Source organism: Giraffa tippelskirchi, chromosome 2 (assembly GCF_054371585.1).
Source record: "Giraffa tippelskirchi isolate mGirTip1 chromosome 2, T2T-mGirTip1v1.2.pri, whole genome shotgun sequence".
Classification (NCBI taxonomy): Eukaryota; Metazoa; Chordata; class Mammalia; order Artiodactyla; family Giraffidae; genus Giraffa; species Giraffa tippelskirchi.
Genome location: NC_137276.1, coordinates 118596938 through 118619940, shown reverse-complemented (window position 1 = coordinate 118619940; position 23003 = coordinate 118596938). Strand labels below are relative to the sequence as shown.

At 42.8% G+C, this 23003-nt stretch overlaps 1 protein-coding gene across 1 annotated transcript in view; it reads right to left on the bottom strand.

Moving 5' to 3' along the window:
- KCNK1 (potassium two pore domain channel subfamily K member 1) overlaps positions 1 to 22746 on the bottom strand; it is a 65787-nt gene extending 43041 nt beyond the window's left edge. The window contains exon 1 of the mRNA XM_081531818.1: positions 22330 to 22746. Within this exon, the coding sequence (XP_081387944.1) occupies positions 22330 to 22684 (355 nt within the window). The 5' untranslated portion in view covers positions 22685 to 22746. The remainder of the gene's footprint in view (positions 1 to 22329) is intronic.
- Positions 22747 to 23003: the final 257 nt, after the last annotated feature.

Below are 23003 nucleotides of genomic sequence, written 5' to 3'. Positions count from 1 at the left end.
TCAGCTTCAACATCAGTCCTTCCAATGAACATTCAGGACTGATTTCCTTTAGGATGGACTGGTTAGATCTTCTTGCAGTCCAAGGGACTCTCAAAAGTCTTCTCCAACACCACAGTTCAAAAGCATCAATTCTTCGGTGCTCAGCTTTCTTTATAGTCCAACTCTCACATCCATACATGACCACTGGAAAAACCATAGCCTTGACTAGCAAAAACAAGACCGGGAGCTGACTGTTAGTTAACACCATCTAACTTTGATGTTAGTTAACATCATCTAACTTTGATGTTAGCTGCTCCTAAAAAAAACCAATAATTTACTAAAGATTGTACATGTGTTGTACTAAAGATTGTACATTGTATGTGTTGTTTTTTTGAAAATATATAACATAAATTTTACATTGAACTATTATCAAGTACTAAATATTCTATCATTAAACTTAAGAAAATATGAAGCAAATCCTTCTGCCCTTTCTCCCCCAGTTTTCCACAGGCAGTACTAAAGTAGAAAACAAATAAATTAAAAAAAATAAAGAAAGAAAACGATATGATAATTTAGATGCTCTTTCCTAGCCTGGAGGTTGAAGTACAGAGTTTAAGGTTAAATGCAATCATCAAAGGGCAACTCAGCCCAAAGAATTCACATTTTCAATCAGAGTTCTTTTCCCTTTTTTCTATTTAAGGATACTCTCTCTCCTTCAAGGACAAGTTCAGATATCATCCCTTGCAAGTGTACAACCTCATGCCATCAGATAAATGATGCATGTGATGTAACCTGACATCTCGGCCCACTGAACAAACACAGTTAACAGTCTCCCCAGGACGACCACGCTGGGGTGACAGCATGCTTCCTGGAGACCCCTGGACACCCAGGAGGGATTTCAAGTTCAGCAAGCCAACATCTGAGCTCTACCCAACACCTGATCCTTCCCCAGCTTTTCTTCCATCTCCACATGGTCAGGGGCTCAGACCAAAAACCCGGGGGTCCCTCTTGACCACTCTGTTTCACAAATCATGTCCAATCCATCAGCAAACGCTCTTGGTTCTATTATCAATAGGTACACAAAATCCAACCACTCTCACCATCGACTTCCACCACCCTTTGCTCAAACTCTCCCAGGGCTCTCCACCTCGCTGAGAGAACATCCCGAGGCTTGGCAGTGGCCTGTGGCATCCTCCAGGGCTTCCGTGGTGGCTCAGTGGTCAAGAATCCACCTGCCAATGCAGAAGACACGGATCCGATCCCTGGGTCAGGAAGATCCCCTGGTGCGGGAAATGGCAACTCACTCCAGTATTCTTGCCTGGGAAATCCCATGGACAGAGGAGCCTGGTGGACTACAGTCCCTGGGGATGCAAAAGAGTTGGACACGACTTGGTGATTAAACAATAACATGACATCCTTCACCAAGTGCCCCATAACTCCCTGTGCACTGGGCTCCAGTCACAGTGGCTTCCAGCCCCTGCAACATGGGGACCTAGTCCTGGAACACAGTTCACCAAATAGCTGTATAATGCCCTCCCACCTCGTTCAGCTCTTTATTCAAATGCCATCTCCTCGGAAAGGCTTTTTTTGGCTTCCTCATCAAAGACCACCTTTCCTAGACCCCACTCCACCTGGAGCACACACTAATACACGCTCCCTTGCACCCTGGTTTCCTCTGCTGCAGGATGTTTCTCCTTAGATTTTCCCCACAGTAAGTGCTATGTATTTTAGTTATCTTGTTTCCTGCATTTCTCCCCCTGCTAGATGGACACATCTAGGAAGGCAAGACCCCCAATGCAGGAGACGTGGGTTTGATCCCTGGTCCGGGAACTAAGATCCCACATGCAGTGGGGCAACTAAGCCTGTGCTGCAACTCGAGAAAGCTTGAGAGCTGCAAAAAGACCCAGAACAGCCAAAAAAAACCCCAAGAAACAAAAAACTCTGGGTGAAGAATCCCCTTGTCTTTCCTACAGATAACCTAAGGCCCTTCACAGGGCACTGAGTAGACATAAGATACAATATTATAATAGGTACAATATTATAATACAACTGCTTTTATATTGTGGGTAAAAAATGTTGCCTGCTATGTATCAGTAAACAAAGGTTGTTGAATGATTTCAATGAGCCCAGACTTGTGCATCTTCCCATACACAGAAAAGCGCTAAATTCCTTAACCTGAGATGTCTGGTTTTCCTTAATTAATGGTAACTTTTTGATGTTCTGACCACCTGGTCTTTGTTGGAAAAACTCCCTTATATCCTGGTTCCTCCTTCAGAGCAGTCTCTCAAAGTTATCTGAGATGTTATGCCACAGGCTTGAAGTCCTCAATATGACCACAGAATAAAACACGATTCTCAACTTTTAGATGGTGCAAAACTTTTCAGTCAACAATATGAATAACTTCAAAAGTTATTAAAGCACTTTGGGACTCTGTTTCCCCATTAAGGCAACAAGATTATATCTAAGGTCTCTTGAAACATCTTTAGAAACTTCCTCATTTTCCAGAAGAGGAAATAGGCTCTGATGCATGAAGAAGTGTGCCTTAAATTGCTGGTAAGTCACCATAGCTCGCCAGGCTCCTCTGTCCATGGGAGTCTCCAGGCAAGAATACTGGAGTGGGCTGCCATTTCCTGAGGCCCTACTGAGGCTGGGGCTGCAAAGGAGACTGAGAATGTGCTTATCCTCAAGACGGCTCTTGGGGGAGGTCAGATAGGAAAACAAATGATGTCAGTACCAGGTGGTAAGTGCTGTAACAGAAGAATGGAAGATTCAGATAGAAGGTGGTACATACACAACACACACACGCTCACGCACGCACGCGCGCACACACACACACACACACACACACACACACACACACAAAGGTGGTACACAGCGTTTGGGGGGCCAGGAAGCAGAAGGCTCACCAATCCGGTATGTTCGGCTTCAGAAGATCCAAATAAACCAGGGGGTGCTGAGGCATTGACCTGATTAAACAGCTTAACTTGGTTCATGGAGGCACCATAGCATCCAGGGCCAGACATTATCATCAGAGACTCCAACTCTTATTCTCATGTGTAATCTCTGGACGACACTCAAGAGAAATGAAAACTAGCACTTTCTAAAATTCTCTGTGATTTCGTTGTCTCTGCTCTGCACCCACCAGTCAGGGTTAGACTGACACTGTGTCATCTGGGTCTCTGAGTCCCCTAGAAGCTTTCTGCCTAAATCTCATCACCGGGTACCAATCCACCCAGGCTTCAGAGGGCAGGCTCTGGTTTCACAGAACAAGTCAACCTGAGCCCAAGTAGTTAGGGCAACCAGTGAGACTCTGATCTAGGACTGAGCATATGGAAGCCAATTAAAAAAACACTGTCTATGTCTAAGAGAACCCAATTAATCTCTTTAATATAAGAACTGATTCTGTTTTATAGGATCAAGAAGGGAAACATGAGCACAGCTAAAAAAAATAACAGACAAGGCCTGCTGGTCTTATTTATGTTCAAGCACAAAAATCATACAACCCTTTCATATGCAACCCCTCTAAACCTCCAACCCCTGCTGCACTTTTTTTGGCATACCATATAATTTCATCTATATGACATTCTAGAAAAGATAAAGCAAAGTAGTTGCCAGTTTCTAACTTTGGGTAGAAGAAAGTAACTACACAAGGGCATAAAGAAATTGTAGGGTGATGGATGTATTCTGTATCTTGATCGTGTTGGTGGGAAAATCATCACACACACACACCCACATGCACGGGCATAACAAAGGCGTGTGTGCATGCTAAGTTGCTTCAGCAGTGTCCAGCACTTTGCGGCCCCATGGCCGGTAGCCCCGCCAGGCTCCTCTGTCCATGAAATTTCCCAGGCAAGAATACTGGAGTGAGCTGCCATTTCTTTCTCCAGAGGATCTTCCCAACCCAGGAATGGAACCTGCGTCTCTTATGTCTTCTGCAATAGCAGGCGGGTTCTTTACTACTAGCACCACCTGGGAAGGCCCTGGTGGGAAAATGCTAAACTTCCAGCTCTTTCCACCCTCCCTTTCCCCCATGTCACATGTCCGTCAGATGGGAAAATATATCCTTTCAAAGTATACAGTTGTATGCATTTTCCCACCATATAGCTATATACTTAAAAGTGAAAGTAAAAGTCGCTCAGTCATGTCTGACTCTTTGTGACCCCATGGACTACACAGTTCATGGAATTCTCCAGGCCAGAATACTGGAGTGGGTAGCCTTTCCCTTCTCCAGGGGATCTTCCCAACCCAGGGATCGAACCCAGGTCTCCCGAATTGCAGGTGGATTCTTTATCAGCTGAGATACCAGGGAAGCCCAAGAATACTAGACTGGGTAGTCTATCCCTTCTCCAGCAGATCTTCCCGACCCAGGAATCAAACCAGGGTCTCCTGCATTGCAGGCAGATTCTTTACCAACTGAGCTATGAGAGAAGCCCTATATATATACTTAAAAAAATATATATTTTCTCATATGTACATATTGTCACAGTGGGGAGACGGAGGGTGGGACAAACTTGGAGACTGGGAATGACAAATATACACTACCATGTGTAAAATAGATAGCTAGCGGGAAGCTGCTATATAGCACAGGAAGCTCAGCTGGGTGCTCTGTGATGACCTAAAGGGATGGGATGTTGGTTGGGGTGGGAGGGAGCTCCAAGAGGGAGGGGATATATGGATACATATAGTTGATTCACTTTGTTGTACAGCAGAAATTAACACGACATTGTAAAGCAATTATACTCCAGTTTTTAAAAGAGTATATACTTTCCCATATATAAATTATACCTCCACCATTCTGACTTAAATGATCAAAGAAATTTATCGGAAAAGAGCAAGGAGAAACCCAGGAGAGTCAGGCAAAGATATGGTATTTTTTTTGAAAACTATAGTTTTTATTTGTTGAAAATGTGAAACAGGAAATCTGCCAAACCCCGCCCCCCCCTTCTCCATTTTAGTCTCAGGTTAAGGGCATGGCCCTGCCCTGACAAAGAGTGGCCACCAACTCTATGGACAAGGAATCTATCCCGAAGAAACAAAGAAAGTCAGAACACCAACTGAGTCCCAAAGAGAAAAAGACACATCATAGGGATGAAGAAGACACCTTCAAAGCTGCCTGCTTTTCAAAAGAGAGACAGCCTTTGTCTCCCGCCAGTAACAGGCAGTGTGATGACACACCAGTCAATGGAGAAGCAAAGCATCTCAGTATTTCATGGATTTGGCCACAGCTGGGATCAGATGACATCTCCTGAGGACAAAAACCTAGCCCAGGACACTCGGGGGAGAGACACTCAGCCAAGGCGAGAGTACAGCGTGGATGATTAGTCTCTATGCTTGAAACCACATTGTAGTAAGTCGACCTATGTGAAGCGGACGTTGTTATGGGTCCAAACAGTTGAGCATCAGCAATTCCACTTGCTCCAACCTTCCAGCACACTCCTCCTCCACACACAACAGGTGCACTGCCCCAACTGTCATCTGACAAGCAGCGCCATAAAACTACTTACCCTAACACGCATCAGACTTTCACCGAGGCTACTGGGAAAATTGAAGATTGTAGTCTTCACAAGACGTACAGTTATGTCATAAAAGCAACATATCATTTCTTTGAAGATATTGTCGTTTATAACCATAACAGTATGTCCCAGGTGTCATAAAACAGGTACAGATAACAACATATTTATAGTCCTGAAAAAAAATACTAAAGGACTGATCTTCTATAGACAGGTCTGGGTTTACACATTAAACACTAGTATCTACTCTTTGAACACCACTGGGTGGAAATATTTCTAAAATTTATCACATGCATCTCTGCTTTCTTAAGCACATTGTAGTATTATTGTTCTTGAGATTTCAATAATCAATTCAATATATTTCAATCCTATCAATTAGGAGACTGTGTTCTATAATAAAACAAGGATGTCCAAACCAAGCATATGAAAATGTTGGCCACAATTCTAAGGACATTAAAAGTTATTTCTGAGGGAGCACAAGATGGCGGAGGAGTAGGTGGACGTGGAGTACATCTCTCTCCACAGATATATAAGGAATACACCTTCAGACACAGAAGTCCATGCAGAACACCAGCTGAGAGCAGACAGGAGTACCTGACCAGTGGAAAAGAATATGCAGAACCACGCAAAACTCGGTAGGAGGAAGGATCTAGGGGGAAAAACAGGAATGTTAGTAGACTGGACCTGCCCTCAGCAGGTGGGGAAATTGAAGCAGGGGTCTGACCTCCACATCAGGGCAACTGTCTGAGTCAGAGGAGAAACATTTAAGGCTGAGAGTGAAACAGTTGATCTGTGGCAGCCTAAATGGAATGAGAATCAGACAGTCCTTGCGCAGCCATACATACCCCGGACAGGGACGCAGGTCCCTTGGAATGTGCAGCGGCTGGGAGCTGGAGTTTAGGGATTGTGGAGCAATCCCAGGGAGAGGGCTGCTGTTGACTGCGGAGAGAAAGATTGAGGGGATGTGAGGGAGGAGATTGTGGTGGGAAATGCCTATGGAGGAAAGCCAGGCAGCCATGGAAGTAAGGCGATAACGCTGAGTCACGAGCTACCACCATAGCCTCTCTCTCCCCACACGCCAGCACTGAACTGCAGAGTAGGACCCACCCAGGGTGCCCCTTTAAGTGCCTGATGCGCCAACCTGCAGAGCAGGACCCCAGCCACAGGCGCCCCTCTATGGGCCTGATGCGCCGAACAACAGAGAAGGACCCCAGTTCAGGCCTCTAAGTGTCTGAACGGGGGGGGGGGGGGGGGGAGCTACAGAGAAAGACTGGCCAACGAGGCCTTCTGATCGCCAGCTACAAGAGGCTTGAAAAAACAGCCATAACTCCTGTGGCAGAGGCAGTCCATGTCCCTGCACACTTTGCACCGCCAGGGTCCCCGAAAGCCACCTTCATGCAGAGCTGCCACAGGCAACAAAAAAATCTTGCATCTATGCTCGCAGGGTTGCTTCGGTTGTGTCCAACTCTTTGCAGCCCTGTAGACTGTGGCCTGCCAGGCTTCTCTGTCAGGGGGGTTCTCCAGGCAAGAATACTGGAGCTCACTGGCCAATACTGGTTGCCATACCCTTCTAGAGCACTGTATTTCCTGCTGCCCTAGCCGCCAACTCCCCTGAGTACCTGGTGCTGCCAGAACCCCTGCGACCCAAGCAGCTGCACTTCGTCCACACCTGGCCCTTACATGGGCAAACCCAAGTTCTCCGGGGCAGCCTCAGGAGCAAACCACAGTGGGCGATCCACATGTAGAGGGGAAATAAAACCACAACTGAAACCCAGGGGCAGTGTGGCTAAGGAAGGAGACCCAAAACCTTCCCACCAGCTGCACAAGCTGCAGATTAAATCCACACTGTCAACTAAGAAGACCCTGTGCCTATGGAATATATAAAAGGCCATTGAGAGCTCCCACAAAAGAAAACGCACTAGCTCTGATAGCTGTGGACATTGGAGGCAAGAACACAGAGGAGTAGGACCGGATTAGAATCTGAGCTGCCCCCACAGGAGGTCCAGAGATAACAGTGTTGGAGGGCATCCTAGGGAGGTGAGGTGGACTGTGACTCCCAGCGAGGGGAAGGACTCTGACAGCGGTGACTCAAGAAAAACATTTATTATTCTTATGTTTTGAATTATTCTGTAGATTCTTTTGGATTTTTTTCTTTTTTTTTCCCCCCTTTTTCTTTCCCCCTCTCTTGTAGTTGTTGATTTTCTTGGCACTATGAAATCTAATTAAGCTTTTGAGCTTTTCTTTTTTTTCCCTCAGTCACATTTTTTATTGTTGTTATAAACCTCTGCCTCTGTGTTGGGCTTTTGCAGTTCTGTGGCATTTTCCTTTTTTTTTCTTCTTTCTTTCTCTTTTTTAATTTTAAGTTTTAAACCTTTTATTATTTTTTTTACATTTATTCCTTTGTTTGCTTTTCCTACTATTCTTTTCTGCCTGCAGTTAAACTTTAATGTGTATAAATCTTCTTTACCTACCTCTGTTTAACTTTGCACACCTATCCTTTCTTTCTTTTCTTTCTTTCCTTTCCTCTTAACATATTTCTTAGTTTTATTTTCATGGCTTTATTCCCCACTTGGCACCTTGCTTTAGTTTTGTTTTCCACTTTGTGCTTTAGTTAGTTTTGTTCTTAACTGGTAGATATAATTTTTGGTTTCCTTTGTTTGCCAGGTCCATCTATTGTACTTTATTTTTGTTGGACTGTTTTGATTTTGCTTATGGGTGCACATGTATATGTGTATATTCAGATACAATTTTTATTATTGTTATAACATCTGCCTCTATGTTGGGCTTTTGCAGTTCTGTGGAGTTTTTTTTCCTTTTTTTTATAATTTTAATTTTTAGTTTTTTTTAAACCTATTATATTTTTTCTACATTTATTCCTTTGTTTACCTTTCCTACTGTACTTTTCCCCTTGCAGTTAATCTTTAATGTATATAAATCTTCTTCATCTACCTCTATTTAACTTTGCATATTTATTCTTTCTCTCTTTTCTTTCTTTCCTTTCCTCTCAACATATTTGTTAGTTTTGTTTTCATTGCTTTATTCCCCACTTGGCACTTTGCTTTAGTTTTGTTTTCTGGTTTGAGCTTTAGTTAGTTTTGTTCTTAACTGGTAGGTATAATTTTTCATTTCTCTGTCCGATGGGTCAGTCTACTGTACTTTATTTTTGTTGGACTGTTTTGACTTTGTTTATGGCTGTATATGTATATGCATATATTCCATTATTTTAATTACTATTTGCTTGATTTTGTAACTGCCATTTGTCTGGGGTTCATCTTTGGTTTCTCATTTGGGGGGTATTTGTTTTAATCTCACTTAATGCCATAATGTGGAATCTTCAATCCTGACCACAGATCAAGCCCTGAGCCTTTGGAGTGGGAGCACTGACTCCGAGATCCTAGACTAACAGAGAACTAATCCTAGGGAGTATCAGATAGTGAGAACTCACACTAAGGAAACCACTTGAATACAAGATCCTGCATCACCCAACCACCAGTAGCACCCTGTGCAGGGGGCCTCATCTAAACAACAAACAAAACAAAAATACAAACCCAATCATCAGCAGACAGGATTACCACCTCACTGAGCCTTGCCCATCAGAGGAAAAACAAACAAACAAACAAAAAAAACTCAGCACTAATCTCACCCTATATGAAGCTTACACAAACCACTGGACCAACCAAAAGAAAGTAAGAATTCAACCTAGAAGCCTGGGAAAAGGAGACCTCAAACACAATAAGTTAAAATATATATATATAATGAAAAGGGAGAGAAATACTACACAAATGAAGGAACAAACTAGAAACACAGAAGTCCAAATAAATGAAGAGGAAATAGGCAAACTAGCTGAAAAAGAATTCAGAATCATGGTAGTAAAGATGATCAAAAACGTTGAAAACACAATGCAGAAAATACAAGAATCAATTAACAAAGATTTAGAAGAAGTAAAGAATAAACAAACAGAGACAAACAACACAATTACTTAAATTATAAATACTCTGGAAGGAATCAATAGTCGAATATCTGAAGCAGAAATATGAATCAGTGAGCTGGAAATAAAATGGTGAAATAACTTCTGAAAACCAGAGGAAAGTAAAAAGAATGAAAAGAACTGAGGATAGTCACAGAGACCTCTGGGACAATATCAAACGCACCAACATTTGAATTACAGGGGTCCCAGAAGAAGAGAAAAAGAAAGGGTATGAGAAAGCTTTTGAAGAGATTATAGTTAAAAATTTCCCCAACTTGCTAAAAAATTGACTGTCAATCAAGCCCAAAAGGCACAAAGGCTCCCACACAGGATAAATCCAAGGGGAAACACACCAAGGCACATACTAATCAAACAACAAAGACTAAACACAAAGAAAGAATACTAAAAGCAGAAAGGAAAAGCAACAAGTAATTTATAAGGGAAACACCATACACTTAACAGCTGATCTTTCAGCAGAAACTCTGCAGGCGAGAAGGGAATGGCAGGATATATTTAAAATACAGAAAGGGAATAATCTACAACCAAGATTACTGTACCCATCAAGGATCTCATTTGAAATTGATGGAGAAATCAAAAGCTTGCCAGACAAGCAAACATTAAGAGAATTCAGTACCACCAAACCAGCTTTACAACAAATGTTAAAGGGACTTATATAGTCAAGAAATACAAGAGAAGGAAAAAGATCTACAAAATCAACCCCAAACAATTAAGGAAATGGCAATAGAAACATATATATCAATAACTACTTTAAATGTAAATGGATTAAATGCTCCAACCAAAAGACAGACCGGTTGAATGGATATAAAAAAAAAGACCCATATGTATGCTGTCTACAAGAAATCCACTTCAGACCTAAAGACACATATAGACTGAAAGTGAGAGGATGGAAAAATATATTCCATGCAAATGGGAAGCAAAAGAAAGCTGGAGTAGCAATTCTCATATCAGATAAAATAGACCTTAAAATAAAGATTACCAGAGATAAGGAAGGACACTACATAATGATCAAGAGATCAATCCAACAGGAAGACATAACAACTGTAAATATCTATGCACCCCACACAGAAGCACCTCAATACATAAGACAAACACTAACAGACATAAAGGAAGAAGCCGACAGTAACACAATAACAGTAGAAGACATTAACACCCCACTCACACCAATGGACAGATCATCAAAACAGAAAATGAATAAGTAAACATAAGTCTTAAATGATACATTAGATAAGATGGACCTCATTGATTTCTTCAGGACATTCCATCCAAATGCAGAAGAATACACCTTCTTCTCAAGTGCACATGGAACATTCTCAAGGATAGACCACATCCTAGGTCACAAATCAAACCTCAGTAAATTTAAGAAAATTGAAATTGTATCAAGCACTTCTCCGACCACAATGCTTTGAGACTAGGTATCAATTACAAGAAAAAACTGTAAGAAACACAAACACATGGAGATTAAACAACACGTTTCTAAATAACCAACAGGTTACTGAAGAAATCAAAAGGGAAATAAAAAAATTTCTAGAAACAAATGACAAAGAAAACATGATAACTCAAAACCTATGGGATGCAGCAAAAGTAATTCTAAGAGGGAAGTTTATAGCAGTACAATCCTACCTCAAGAAACAAGAAAAACATCGAATAGACAACCCAACTTCACACCTAAAACAACTGGAAAAAGAACAGTGAAACTCCAAACTTAGTAGAAGGAAAGAAATCATAAAGATCTGAGCAGAAATAAATGAAAAAGAAATGAAACAATAGCAAAGATTGATAAAACTAAAAGCTGATTCTTTGAGAAGATAAACACAATTGACAAAACTTTAGCCAGAGTCATCAAAAACAAAAGAGAGAAAAATCAAATCAACAAAATTAGAAATGAAAAAGGAGAGGTTACAACAGACAATGCAGAAATGCAAAAGATTGTAATAGACTATTATGAATAACTATATGGCAATAAAACGAATAACCTGGAAGAAATGGACAGATTCTTAGAAAAATTCAATCTTCCAAGACTGAACCAGTAACAAACAGAAATTACGAACAAGCCAATTACAAGCACTGAAATTGAAGCTGTGATCAAAAATCTCCCAAAAAACAAAAGCCCAGGATCAGATGGCTTCACAGGAGAATTCTATCAAACATTAAGAGAAGAGCTAATGTCTATCCTTCTAAAACTCTTTCAAAAAATTACAGAGGAAGGAACACTTCCAAACTCATTCTACAAGGTCACCATCACCCTGATACCAAAACCCGACAAAGACAACACAAGCAAAGAAAACTACAGGCCAATATAACTGTTGAACATAGATGCAAAAATCCTCAACAAAATTTTAGCAAACAGAATTCAGCAACACATCAAAATGCTCATACACTATGATCAAGTTGGGTTTATTCCAGGGATGCAATGATTTGTCTATACATGCAAATCAATCAATGTGATACACCATATTAACAAATTGAAAGATAAAAACCATATGATCATCTCAATGGATGCAGAAAAAGCCTTTGACAAAATTCAGCTCCCATTTATGATTAAAACTCTTCAAAAAAGGGCATAGAAGGAACCTACCTCAACATAGTAAAGGCCATAGATGATAATCCTACAGCAAACATTATTCTCAATGGTGAAAAACTGAACACATTCCTCCTAGGATCAGGAACAAGACAAGAGTGTCCACTTTCACCACTATTATTCAACATAGTTCTGGAAGTCCTAGCTATAGCAATCAGAGAATAAAAAGAAATAAAAGGAATCCAGATTGGAAAAAAAGAATTAAAGCTCTCACTATTTGTAGATGATATGATACTGTACATAGAAAACCCTAAAGATAGTATCAGAAAATTACTAGAGCTAATCAGTGAATTTTAAAAAGTTGCAGGATGCAAAATCAATACACAGAAGTCACTTGCATTTCTATATACTAACAAAGAAATATCAGAAAGATTTTAAGAAAATTAAGGAATCAATCCCATTCACCATTGCAACAAAAAGAATTAAATATCTAGGAATAAACTTACCGAAGGAGACAAAAGAACTGTACATAGAAAATTATAAGACACTAATGAAAGAAATCAAAGATGACATAAACAGATGGAGACATATTCCATGTTCCTGGGTAGGAAGAATCAATATTGTGAAAATGACTGTACTACCAAACACAATCTACAGATTCAATGTGATCCCTATCAAATTACCAATGACATTTTTCACAGAACTAGAACAAAAAATTTCACAATTCATATGGAAACACAAAAGACCCTGGACAGCCAAAGCAGTCTTGAGAAAGAAGAATGAAGCTGGAGGAATCAACCTTCCTGACTGCAGATTATACTACAAAGCCACAGTCATCAAGACAGTATGGTACTGGCACAAAAAGAGAAGCATAGACCAATGGAACAAGATAGAAAGCCCAGAAATAAACCCATGTACCTGTGGGTACCTTATATTTGACAAAGGAGGCAAGAGCAGCCTCTTGGACAAAGACAGCCTCTTCAATAAATGGTGCTGGGAAAACTGGACAGCTACATGTAAAAGAATGAAATCAGTACACTTCCTAATACCATACACAAAGATAAACTCAAAATGGATTAAAGATCTAAATTTAAGACTAAAAACTATAAAACTCTTAGAGGAATACACAGGCAGAACACTTGCTGACATAAATCAAAGCAAGATCCTCTATGATCCACCTCCTAGAGTAATGTAAATAAAAACAAAAGTAAACAATTGGGACCTGATTAAACTTTCAAAAGCTTCTGCACAACAAAGGAAACTATAAGCAAGGTGAAAAGACAACCCTCAGAATGGCAGAAAATAATAGCAAATGAAACAACTGACAAAGGATTAATTTCCAAAATATAAAGCAGCTTATACAACTCAATGCCAAAAAAACAAACAACCCAAACACAAAGTGGGAAAATGACCTAAACAGATATTTCTCCAAAGAAGACATACAGGTGGCTAACAAATACATGAAAAGATGTTCAACATCGCTCATTATTAGAGAAATGCAAATCAAAACTACAATGAGATATCACCTCACACCAGTCAGAATGGCCATTATCAAAAAGTCTACAAACAATAAATGCTGGAGAGGGTGTGGAGAAAAGGGAATGCTCTTACACTGTTGGTGGGAATGTAAATTGATACAGTCACTATGAAAGACGGTATGGAGATTCCTTAAAAAACTAGGAGTAAAACCACCATATGACCCAGCAATCCCACTCCTAGGCATATACCCTGAGGAAACCAAAATTGAAAAAGACACATGTATCCCATTGTTCATTGCAGCACTGTTTACAACAGCTAGAACATGGAAGCAACCTAGATGTCCATCAACAGATGAATGGGTAAAGAAGTTGTGGTACATATAAGAAACGCATCTGAGTCAGTTCTAGTGAGGTGGATGAACATAGAACCTATTATACGGAGTGAAGTGAGTCAGAAAGAGAAAGATAAATATCATATTCTAACGCATATATATAGAATCTAGAAGAATGGTACTGAAGAACTTACTTACAGGGCAGCAATGGAGAAACAGAGATAGAGAATAGACGTGTGGACATGGGGAAAGGGGAGCAGAGGATGAGATGTATGGACAGGGTAACGTGGAAACTTACATTACCATATATAAAATAGATAGCCAACGGGAATTTGTTGTATGGCTAAGAAACTCAAACAGGGGCTCTGTATCAACCTAGAGGAGTAGGATTGGGAGGGAAGTTCAAAAGGGAGGGGGTATACGTATACCTATGGCTGATTCATGTTGAGCTTTGACAGAAAACAACAAAGTTCTATAGAGAAATTATCCTTCAATAAAAAAATAAGTTTAAAAAAATTATTTCTCTTTGTACGTAGATTTGGATTGTTCAGTCGCTAAGTCATGTCCAACACACTGCGATCCCATAGACTGTAGCATTTCAGGCTTCCCTGTCCTTCACTATCTCCCAGAGTTTGCTCCAACTCATGTCCATTGAGTTGGTGATGCGATCCAACCATCTCATCCTCTGTCGTCCCCTTCTCCTCCTGCCCTTGACCTTTCCCAGCATCAGGGTCTTTTCCAATGAGTCAGCTCTTTGGCAACAGGTGGCCAAAGTATTGGAGCTTCAGCTTTAGTCCTCCCAGTGAATATTCAAGGTTGATTTCCTTGTGGGAGGGGTGTTATTTCTGTTTATGCAACTAAAAAATCATTACCTGAGTAATTCTATATTAGTTTGCTGGGGCCACCACAACAAAGTACCGCAGACTGGGTGATTTAAACCAAGAGATGTATTTGCTCCCAGTTCTGGGGGCTGGAAGTCCAAGATCAAAGGGTCCACAAAGTTGGTTTCTTCTGAGGCCTCTTCCCTTGGCTTACAGACAGCCATCTTCTCACTGGCTCCTCATTTTAACTTTATTACCTCTTTAAAGGCCCTATCTCTAAATATACATGCTGAAGTATCGGGGTGATGACTTTGACTTCCAAATCTGAGGAAACCGGATTCATCTGGAAACAACCTCCTATGTCCAGATACTGCTGCTGCTAAGTCGCTTCAGTCATGTCCGACTCTGTGCGACCCCATAGACGGCAGCCCACCAGGCTCCCCCGTCCCTGGGATTCTCCAGGCAAGAACACTGGAGTGGGTTGCCATTTCCTTCTCCAATGCATGAAAGTGAAAAGTTAAAGTGAAGTCGCTCAGTCGTGTCCAACTCTTCGCGACCCCATGGACTGCAGCCTACCAGGCTCCTCTGTCCATGGGATTTTCCAGGCAAGAGTACTGTCCAGATACTAGGTGCAACTCAAGTTCTTAATTCAGACACGTCTGGATTCAACGGGCTTCCCTGGTGGCTCAGATGATAAAGAATTTGCCTGCAGTGTGAGAGTATTCTTGCCTAGAGAATTCCGTGGACAGAGGAGCTTGGTGGGCTACAGTTCCTGGGGTCCAAAGAGTCGGACACTGGGTTCAAATCAAGGCCAATCACTTCTACTCTGTGACTTAGTTAGAGAAGTCACTCAAGCAAAACTTCTGCCTCAGCCTCTGTAAAGTGAGGATAATGACACCTACACCTCATCACTTCCTGGCAATACACGGAAGGTAATACGTGGGAACACTGCCTGGCACACAGGATCCTTTTATTTCCCAGGTTTTTAAGGTATATGCCTTTTCATGACCTTTCACTTAGGTTTGCCTAGAGCTATGCCTTTCCTTTCTTTAGCTGTTACAGGCTTGAAAACCCGATCATTTAATTTGTTAGAATTAGTATAAAGGCTCAGAGGCAAGGCCAAAGCCTTTCCTGCAAAGAAAGAGTGGAAACTTCTGCATGTGGGATGTCAGATCTCTCTTATGACTGCCAGTTTACTTGCTTGTTTCTGGTGGAATTCCCTTCCTTATCGTCATTTCTTCTCTAGACATAATATATGGATTCACCACACATTTTAAATAAGGTAATCCCAACATGAAGTGTAACTTTGTTACCATTAAAAAAAAAGTGTCACAAATTTGACCAAAACTAGTGACATCCTATAATAAACATTCATTTGTTCTAGAAACAGCTGTGGGTGGCAGTACATAATTTAAATGTTGCAAACCACTTCAGTTCAGTTCAGTCGCTCAGTCGTGTCCGACTCTCTGCGACCCCATGAATTGCAGCACACCAGGACTCTCTGTCCATCACCAACTCCCGGAGTTTACCCAAACCCATGTTCATCGAGTCGGTGATGCCATCCAACCATCTCATCCTCTGTCGTCCCCTTCTCCTCCCGCCCCCAATCCTACCCAGCATTAGGGTCTTTTCCAATGAGTCAACCCTTCGCATGAGGTGGCCAAAGTATTGGAGCTTCAGCTTCAACATCAGACCTTCCAATGAACACCCAGGATTGATCTCTTTTAGGATGGATTGATTGGATCTCCTTGCAGTCCAAGAAACTCTCAAGAGTCTTCTCCAACACCACAGTTCAAAAGCATCAATTCTGCGGTGCTCAGCTTTCTTCACCGTCCAACTCTCACATCCATATATGACCACTGGAAAAACCATAGTCTTGACTAGATGCACTTTTGTTGGCAAAGTAATGTCTCTGCTTTTAAACATGCTATCTAGGTTGGCCATAACCTTCCTTCCAAGTAGTAAGCGTCTTTTAATTTCATGGCTGCAGTCACCATCAGCAGTGATTCTGGAGCCCAAAAAAGTAAAGTCTGACACTGTTTCCACTGTTTCCCCATCTATTTCCCATGGAGTGATGGGACCAGATGCCATGATCTTAGTTTTCTGAACGTTGAGCTTTAAGCCAACTTTTTCACTCTCCTCCTTCACCTTCATCAAGAGGCTCTTTAGTTCTTCTTCACTTTCTGCCATAAGGGTGGTGTCATCTGCATATATGAGGTTATTGATATTTCTCCCGGCAATCTTGATTCCAGCTTGTGTTTCTTCCAGCCCAGCGTTTCTCATGATGTACTCTGCATATAAGTTAAATAAGCAGGGTGACAATATACAGCCTTGACGTACTCCTTTTCCTATTTGGAACCAGTCTGTTGTTCCATGTCCAGTTCTAACTGTTGCTTCCTGACCTGCATACAGGTTTCTCAAGAGACAGGTCAGATGATCTGGTATTCCCATCTCTTTCAGAATTTTCCACAGTTTATTGTGATCCACACAGTCAAAGGCTTTGGCATAGTCAATAAAGCAGAAATAGATGTTTTTCTGGAACTCTCTTGCTTTTTCGATGATCCAGTGGATATTGGCAATTTGATCTCTGGCTCCTCTGCCTTTTCTAAAACCAGCTTGAACATCTGGAAGTTCACGGTTCACATATTGCTGAAGCCTGGCTTGGAGAATTTTGAGCATTACTTTACTAGCATGTGAGATGAGTGCAATTGTGAGGTAGTTTGAGCATTCTTTGGCATTGCCTTTCTTTGGGATTGGAACGAAGACTGACCTCTTCCAGTCCTGTGGCCACTGCTGAGTTTTCCAAATTTGCTGGCATATCGAGTGCAGAACTTTCACAGCATCACCTTTGAGGATTTGAAATAGCTCAACTGGAATTCCATCACCTCCACCACTTAAAAAACCACAAAGAAACCTGAAGAGGTAAACTATCTTCTAGAAACTTTTCTAAGAAGAAGTCAGGCACTTAGAACTCCTCTGAACCGTTTCTTCCAAGCATTATTTTAAGCAGGTGTTAGCAAACTTTCTAGAAAAGGTTGGACAGTAAATATTTTAGGTCCTGTAGCCCTCTGGTTTCTGTCACAACTACTCAACTCTGCCACTGTAGGTGGAAAACAACTGTAATACAGAAGAAAATGGGTGTGTGGCTGTGCATCTATAAAATTTGTTTATGGATGCTGAGATGTGATTTTCATAGAACTTTAACGGGTCAGGAAGTACTTTTTTCCTTTTGACTTTTTAGAAAGCTATTTGAAAATTTAAAAACGATTCTTATCTCAGGAGACACAAAAACAGGTGGTGGGTCACACTTGGCCCAGAAGTCATAGTTTACCCATCCCTGTTCTATTCTAAAAGCTCAATTGAGTATTTGCTGTTAGCGATAACACATTTCTCCTTCTGAAAATAATTTGAAAACTAAGGATCCGTCAGGTATCTCCTATTACCTTTTCCCTCTTTCTCTTTTTGAAAACTACCAATGCTACCAAGCTGGCTAAAACAAAGGCCACTGTAAAACAAGGTAAATTAAGTTCCTTTTCTGAGTTCTTTAAGTACAAGTTTCAAAACATCTCTTCATAAACACTGATAAGGCAGCATGCTACCACGGGCAGAAAGGGAGACTCAGCAATCCTGTGAACCCCAAGCTCACAAAGCAGCAAAGGTCATGATAGCTCTAGTTACATATGTAAAAAACTGCATTTCCATCATCCACCATCATGACAGACCCCTGTTTAGGGGAATGAATAAAGAAACAAATGTGGGACTTCCCTGGTGGTTCAGTGGGTAAGAATCTGCCTTGCAATGCAGGGGACTGGGGTTCGACCCCTGGTCAAAGAACTAAGATTCCATGTGAGGAGCAACTAAATCCGAATACCACACTACTGAGCCCACATGCCACAACTAGAGAGTCCATGGGTAGCAGGGAAAGATCCTACATGATGAAAAGAAGATGCCACGTGCTGCTAAGAGCTGATACATCCAAATAAATAAACAGATAAACAAATAAAATTTTTAGAAAAAGAAGCAAATCATAGTAAACTGAGTAAACTCAGTAAACTCAAGAATGAATGAGATCAATCATCATTTTATTTGGCTACTAAAGACAACTTTAATAAAAGTGACTTCTCACTCTCCAAGTATCACCTCAAGGTGCGTGCACTTCGACACGTGCATGCACACACTCAGTCATGTTCAACTCTGCGATCCCATGGACTGTAGCCTGCCAGGCCCCTCTGTCCCTGGAATTTCCCAGGCAAGAATACTGGAGTGGCTCGCCATTTCCTATTCCTGGGGATCTTCCTGACCCAAGGATGGAACCTCTGTCTGTTGCATCTCCTGCATTGGCAGGCAGATTCTTTAACACTGTACCACCTGGGAAGTTCTAAGTGGGAAATATCTGAGTCTAAAATAACCTGTGAGAAATGGAATTTTTCCTGCCATAACAGTAAACAAGGACATCATCAGCCACTGCAGCCACCATGGAGCATGAGCTGGTGAGGAAACTCAGGATGGGAGAACAGGATACTGGCCCGAGACAGATGAGGCACATATCAAAATAATGATTTGCGTGAGCCCAGACTCTTGCATCTTCCCATACCTAGAAAAGCACTAAATTCTTTAACCTTAGATATCTGGTTTTCCTTTAATTCACAGTATTAATCTTTTGATGTTCAAGGCTACCTGCCCTTGGTTGCAAAACTTCTACATAACCTGGCTTCCCTTCTTGCCTCCTCAGAGTAGTTCTCTCACGGTCGCTTGAGATGCTGTCTCCCGGGCTTGAAGCCCTAAAAATCCCCAAGTAAAACATAACTCTCAACTTTTAGATTGTGAATTTTTCTTAAGTCCACACCTCCTTCCCTTTGAAAAAGTGAAACTGTACTTTCTTCCATCCTCATGATTTCTATGTGGACGTTGCTATATCTTTTTTTTTTTTAATCAAGAAGTAAAGAGATGTTAAATGATTTTCTGGAAATTATTCAGAGTCTTTGGCAGAGGAGAGAATGAAAAGAACATGACTGAATTATCAACTCAAGGCTTCTTCCAAACAGACCATGAAGACTTTACCCACTTATTTCCAGAAATGGAAGCTTGTGCTTTATGGGATGACAAGGTTCTGCCATAAAATGTTCATGTTCCATATTATGATGATGACTACCAAGAACCATATTTTTGTAACACGAATTGTTATCATTCTGGCCAGGCCAAGAGCTGACCACACTGATTGACTGGGCAATTATAATCTCTGTGAGTTGCCATCCACTACGGTGGAAGAGTTTAAAAAAAAAAAAAATTACAGCATGTCTAGGGGACAGACAAGTCCTTAAGAATCTGCCTTCCAATGCAGGGGATGCGGGTTCAACCCCTGATTAGGGAACTAAGATCCCACATGGCGTGAGGCAACTAAGCCCAAGTGCCTTAAAAAAGACCTAGCACAGCAAAAATTAAAAATAAATTTTAAAAATTAAAATTAAAAAAGAATATACCTGAAGAAAAGCATAAACTGCAATTCCAATTGATTTGAGTTGCCTGGTACTTTTCTGGAAAACACTCTGCTGGTAAGGAAGTATAATGTACTGACTCTAAAAATCACCTGCTCCTCTGCTACAAAACCAGTAAACACATGGAACATCAAACATGGCAGAGTATGAGTCAATACAAAACCAAGAGAAGAGTATCTTTGATTCAGAATACAATTCTACATTTTAATAGAATTCTATTTGAATCAATAAATTCTATTTTATCAATGACAAGAATTCATTGCTTTGCTAATTTTACAAACCAAAAGGCAATCCTTTTTCATCTAGTTTATCCTTAAGTGCTCCTTGCACTGATTTCCTAAATGAACTGTTGTTTTGCCTGAATACACACTTTCTTAGGAACTACAATGCAATCTGAATACCAATAATAAGACATCTCTCCCCATCTTTTTTTTTTTTTAACAAGAACTGTGGATTTTTGTAATTGCAAAAAGGGACAGAAGGGAATCTGGGGAATAATAGTCTGTTCAAGATGTAAACTAATATTTCTGACATTTAACTTTGTGCCCGTGATGTTGAGATGTACATGGGCTGTCAGTGATGGAAGTGTGTTGCCCAGGAGCAGCAAACCTGTCCTTTTCCTCACAACACTGTCCTTACTCTTGTTACTTTGAAAGGACTAAAAGTTATCATCATTCTCCATAATATTTATCCAACATTGTGACCCAGTTGTAGATCTTCTGCAGCTCTGTGAAACCACTTGCTTTTGCAGAGAAAAAAAACGATTCCCAATTTAGCACATACTCCAAAGAAAGGTACCCTGAGTTCTGGGGAACAGAGCCAGGAAAGACAAAGAAAGCAGAACTGGTCGAGGAGGGGAGCTGGGGGGAGGAATTCAAGAGGAGTGTTGGAAAAGTTAAAAAGTACAAAGCAGTTCTGCCTTAAGGCTACTTTTTAAAAGTGTCACAATACAAACTAGAATTCTACTTCTGTTTATTGCAGGGCAAATTCAAGTCAGTTTAGTAATTCACCCCACACTTCTGAATCACCGTTTCACAGGATACCTGGATAGCTTACCATTACTCATTACCAAATAATTACCAGAACAATCAACTGGGCTTAGCCCAAGGGGATTATAAAGAAATAAACCGCGAGAGGCAGAGAGGGGGTGGGGAGAAGGAAGAGTCCGAGAAACACAAAGTTGATTCACCTGTAAAGGTGGGGGTGAGGTACCACACGTCCCTGGCAGGGAAACCACAAGGCTTAGGTTCCAGGACGTCGCTGGCAACTAGGAAGCCGGTGACCTTGTGGAAGCCAAGACGGACTGTTCAAAGAATCGATCTCACGTTGAAAGAGACCACTTTCTAGGGTCCAAATTCCAATGGATAACAACTCCCCTTAGGTGTCTGTGCCCCACTTAGCCATGGCTGGGACAACTCAGCCTTCTCCACCCAACCTGGCACAGATACGACGCCCTGAGGCGTGCGGAGGGCCTTCTCCCACCCCCAGGACACCCACCATTCGCGAATGTGCTGCCAGGTGAGCCATGCGAGCCAAGTGACGCTTGGAAGTTGAAGGGTGGCCTCGGACACGAAAAGTTGGGGGAAAAAAACCAAAAACTGCTGAATCAGGGTGCCCCCATTTTGCCTGCTCCCGGGCTATCGGATGCTCCTTTCCCTCACCCCTCCTCCCGCTCCGAAAAGAAATCGGATCCGCCTTTGCGCTCAGAGGTCACCTGCGAAGAGCAGAATGATGTCACTCGGCTTACCCTGAAAGGGCCCCCACGCAGAAAAAAGCCGAAACACCACTGTATCATGAAAAGACAGGCCCCCTCTGGAAAGTGACCCTTCAGCGCGTTAAAGGTCCGGCAGCCTTCCCCCGCCGCGGCGGGAGGAAGGTGAGCTCACTCGGAGCACCCGAGAGTTGCCATCAGCCCCGGCCTCACCGCGCGGCCGCCAGGACGGCACGACTCCAAGAGGGCAGTTCGATGTAGAGTGTCCCCAGGGAGGGGATCCCTCCGGCTGCCCAGGCCGAAGGTTTAGGGACCACGACCCAAAAGCTCTGGGAGGCCACCCCTAAGTCGCGTTCTGAGGCCACCTCGCCGGCTTCCGGGGCCGCGGAGCCGGTCCCCCGCGAGCAGCGCCGGAGGGGCACAGGGACAGAGGGCGGAAGGGGGCGGGCGGATCGAAGGGCCGATCGGGGGTCGGGGGCGCAGGGCGGGCCTCCTACCTGTGGTGGAGAGCACGGTGCTGGCGAAGAAGAGCGCGGAGGTGAAGTCCCAGTTCCAGTTCCCGGAGGCGTTGCTGAGCACCGACACGCCGTAGTTGCTGGCCTCCAGCACCCGGCCCAGGAACTGCTCGAGCTGCGGCTCCGACAGGCACTCGTGCTCCTCCAGGAAGCGCCGCTTCAGCTTGCGCAGCTCCTGGCGCAGCAGGTCCTCGTAGGGCAGCTCTACCGACGAGAAGACCACGGCGCCGAAGACCAGGTAGAGCAGGTAGCCGAGCACCAGGAAGCCGAAGCACCAGGCCGAGCGGTGCCGCTCCACCAGGCGCACGCACGAGCTGCCGGCCAGGGACTGCAGCATCTTCCCCGCCGCCCGGCCGCAAGGCCCGCGCCGCACACCGGCCCGCAGCTCGCCGGATGCCCACCGCCCCCTCGGGCCCGCCCCGCCGCCCGCGCGCGCGCCCCGCCCGCAGCGCCTGCTGCCTGCGATTGGCTCGCCGCTCCGGAGAGCTTTTGCTCCCTTCTTTTCCTGTTTCCTTGCAAACAGAAAGGGCCCAGATGATGTGGCGCTGACGTGGTGACGGGCTCAGGTAACCAGAGACTCGCCCCAAACTGCCGGACAAACTTGGAGGCTGAGCTGGGGGCTGCGCGCGCTGCCTGGCAGCGCCCGCCCTTGGCTC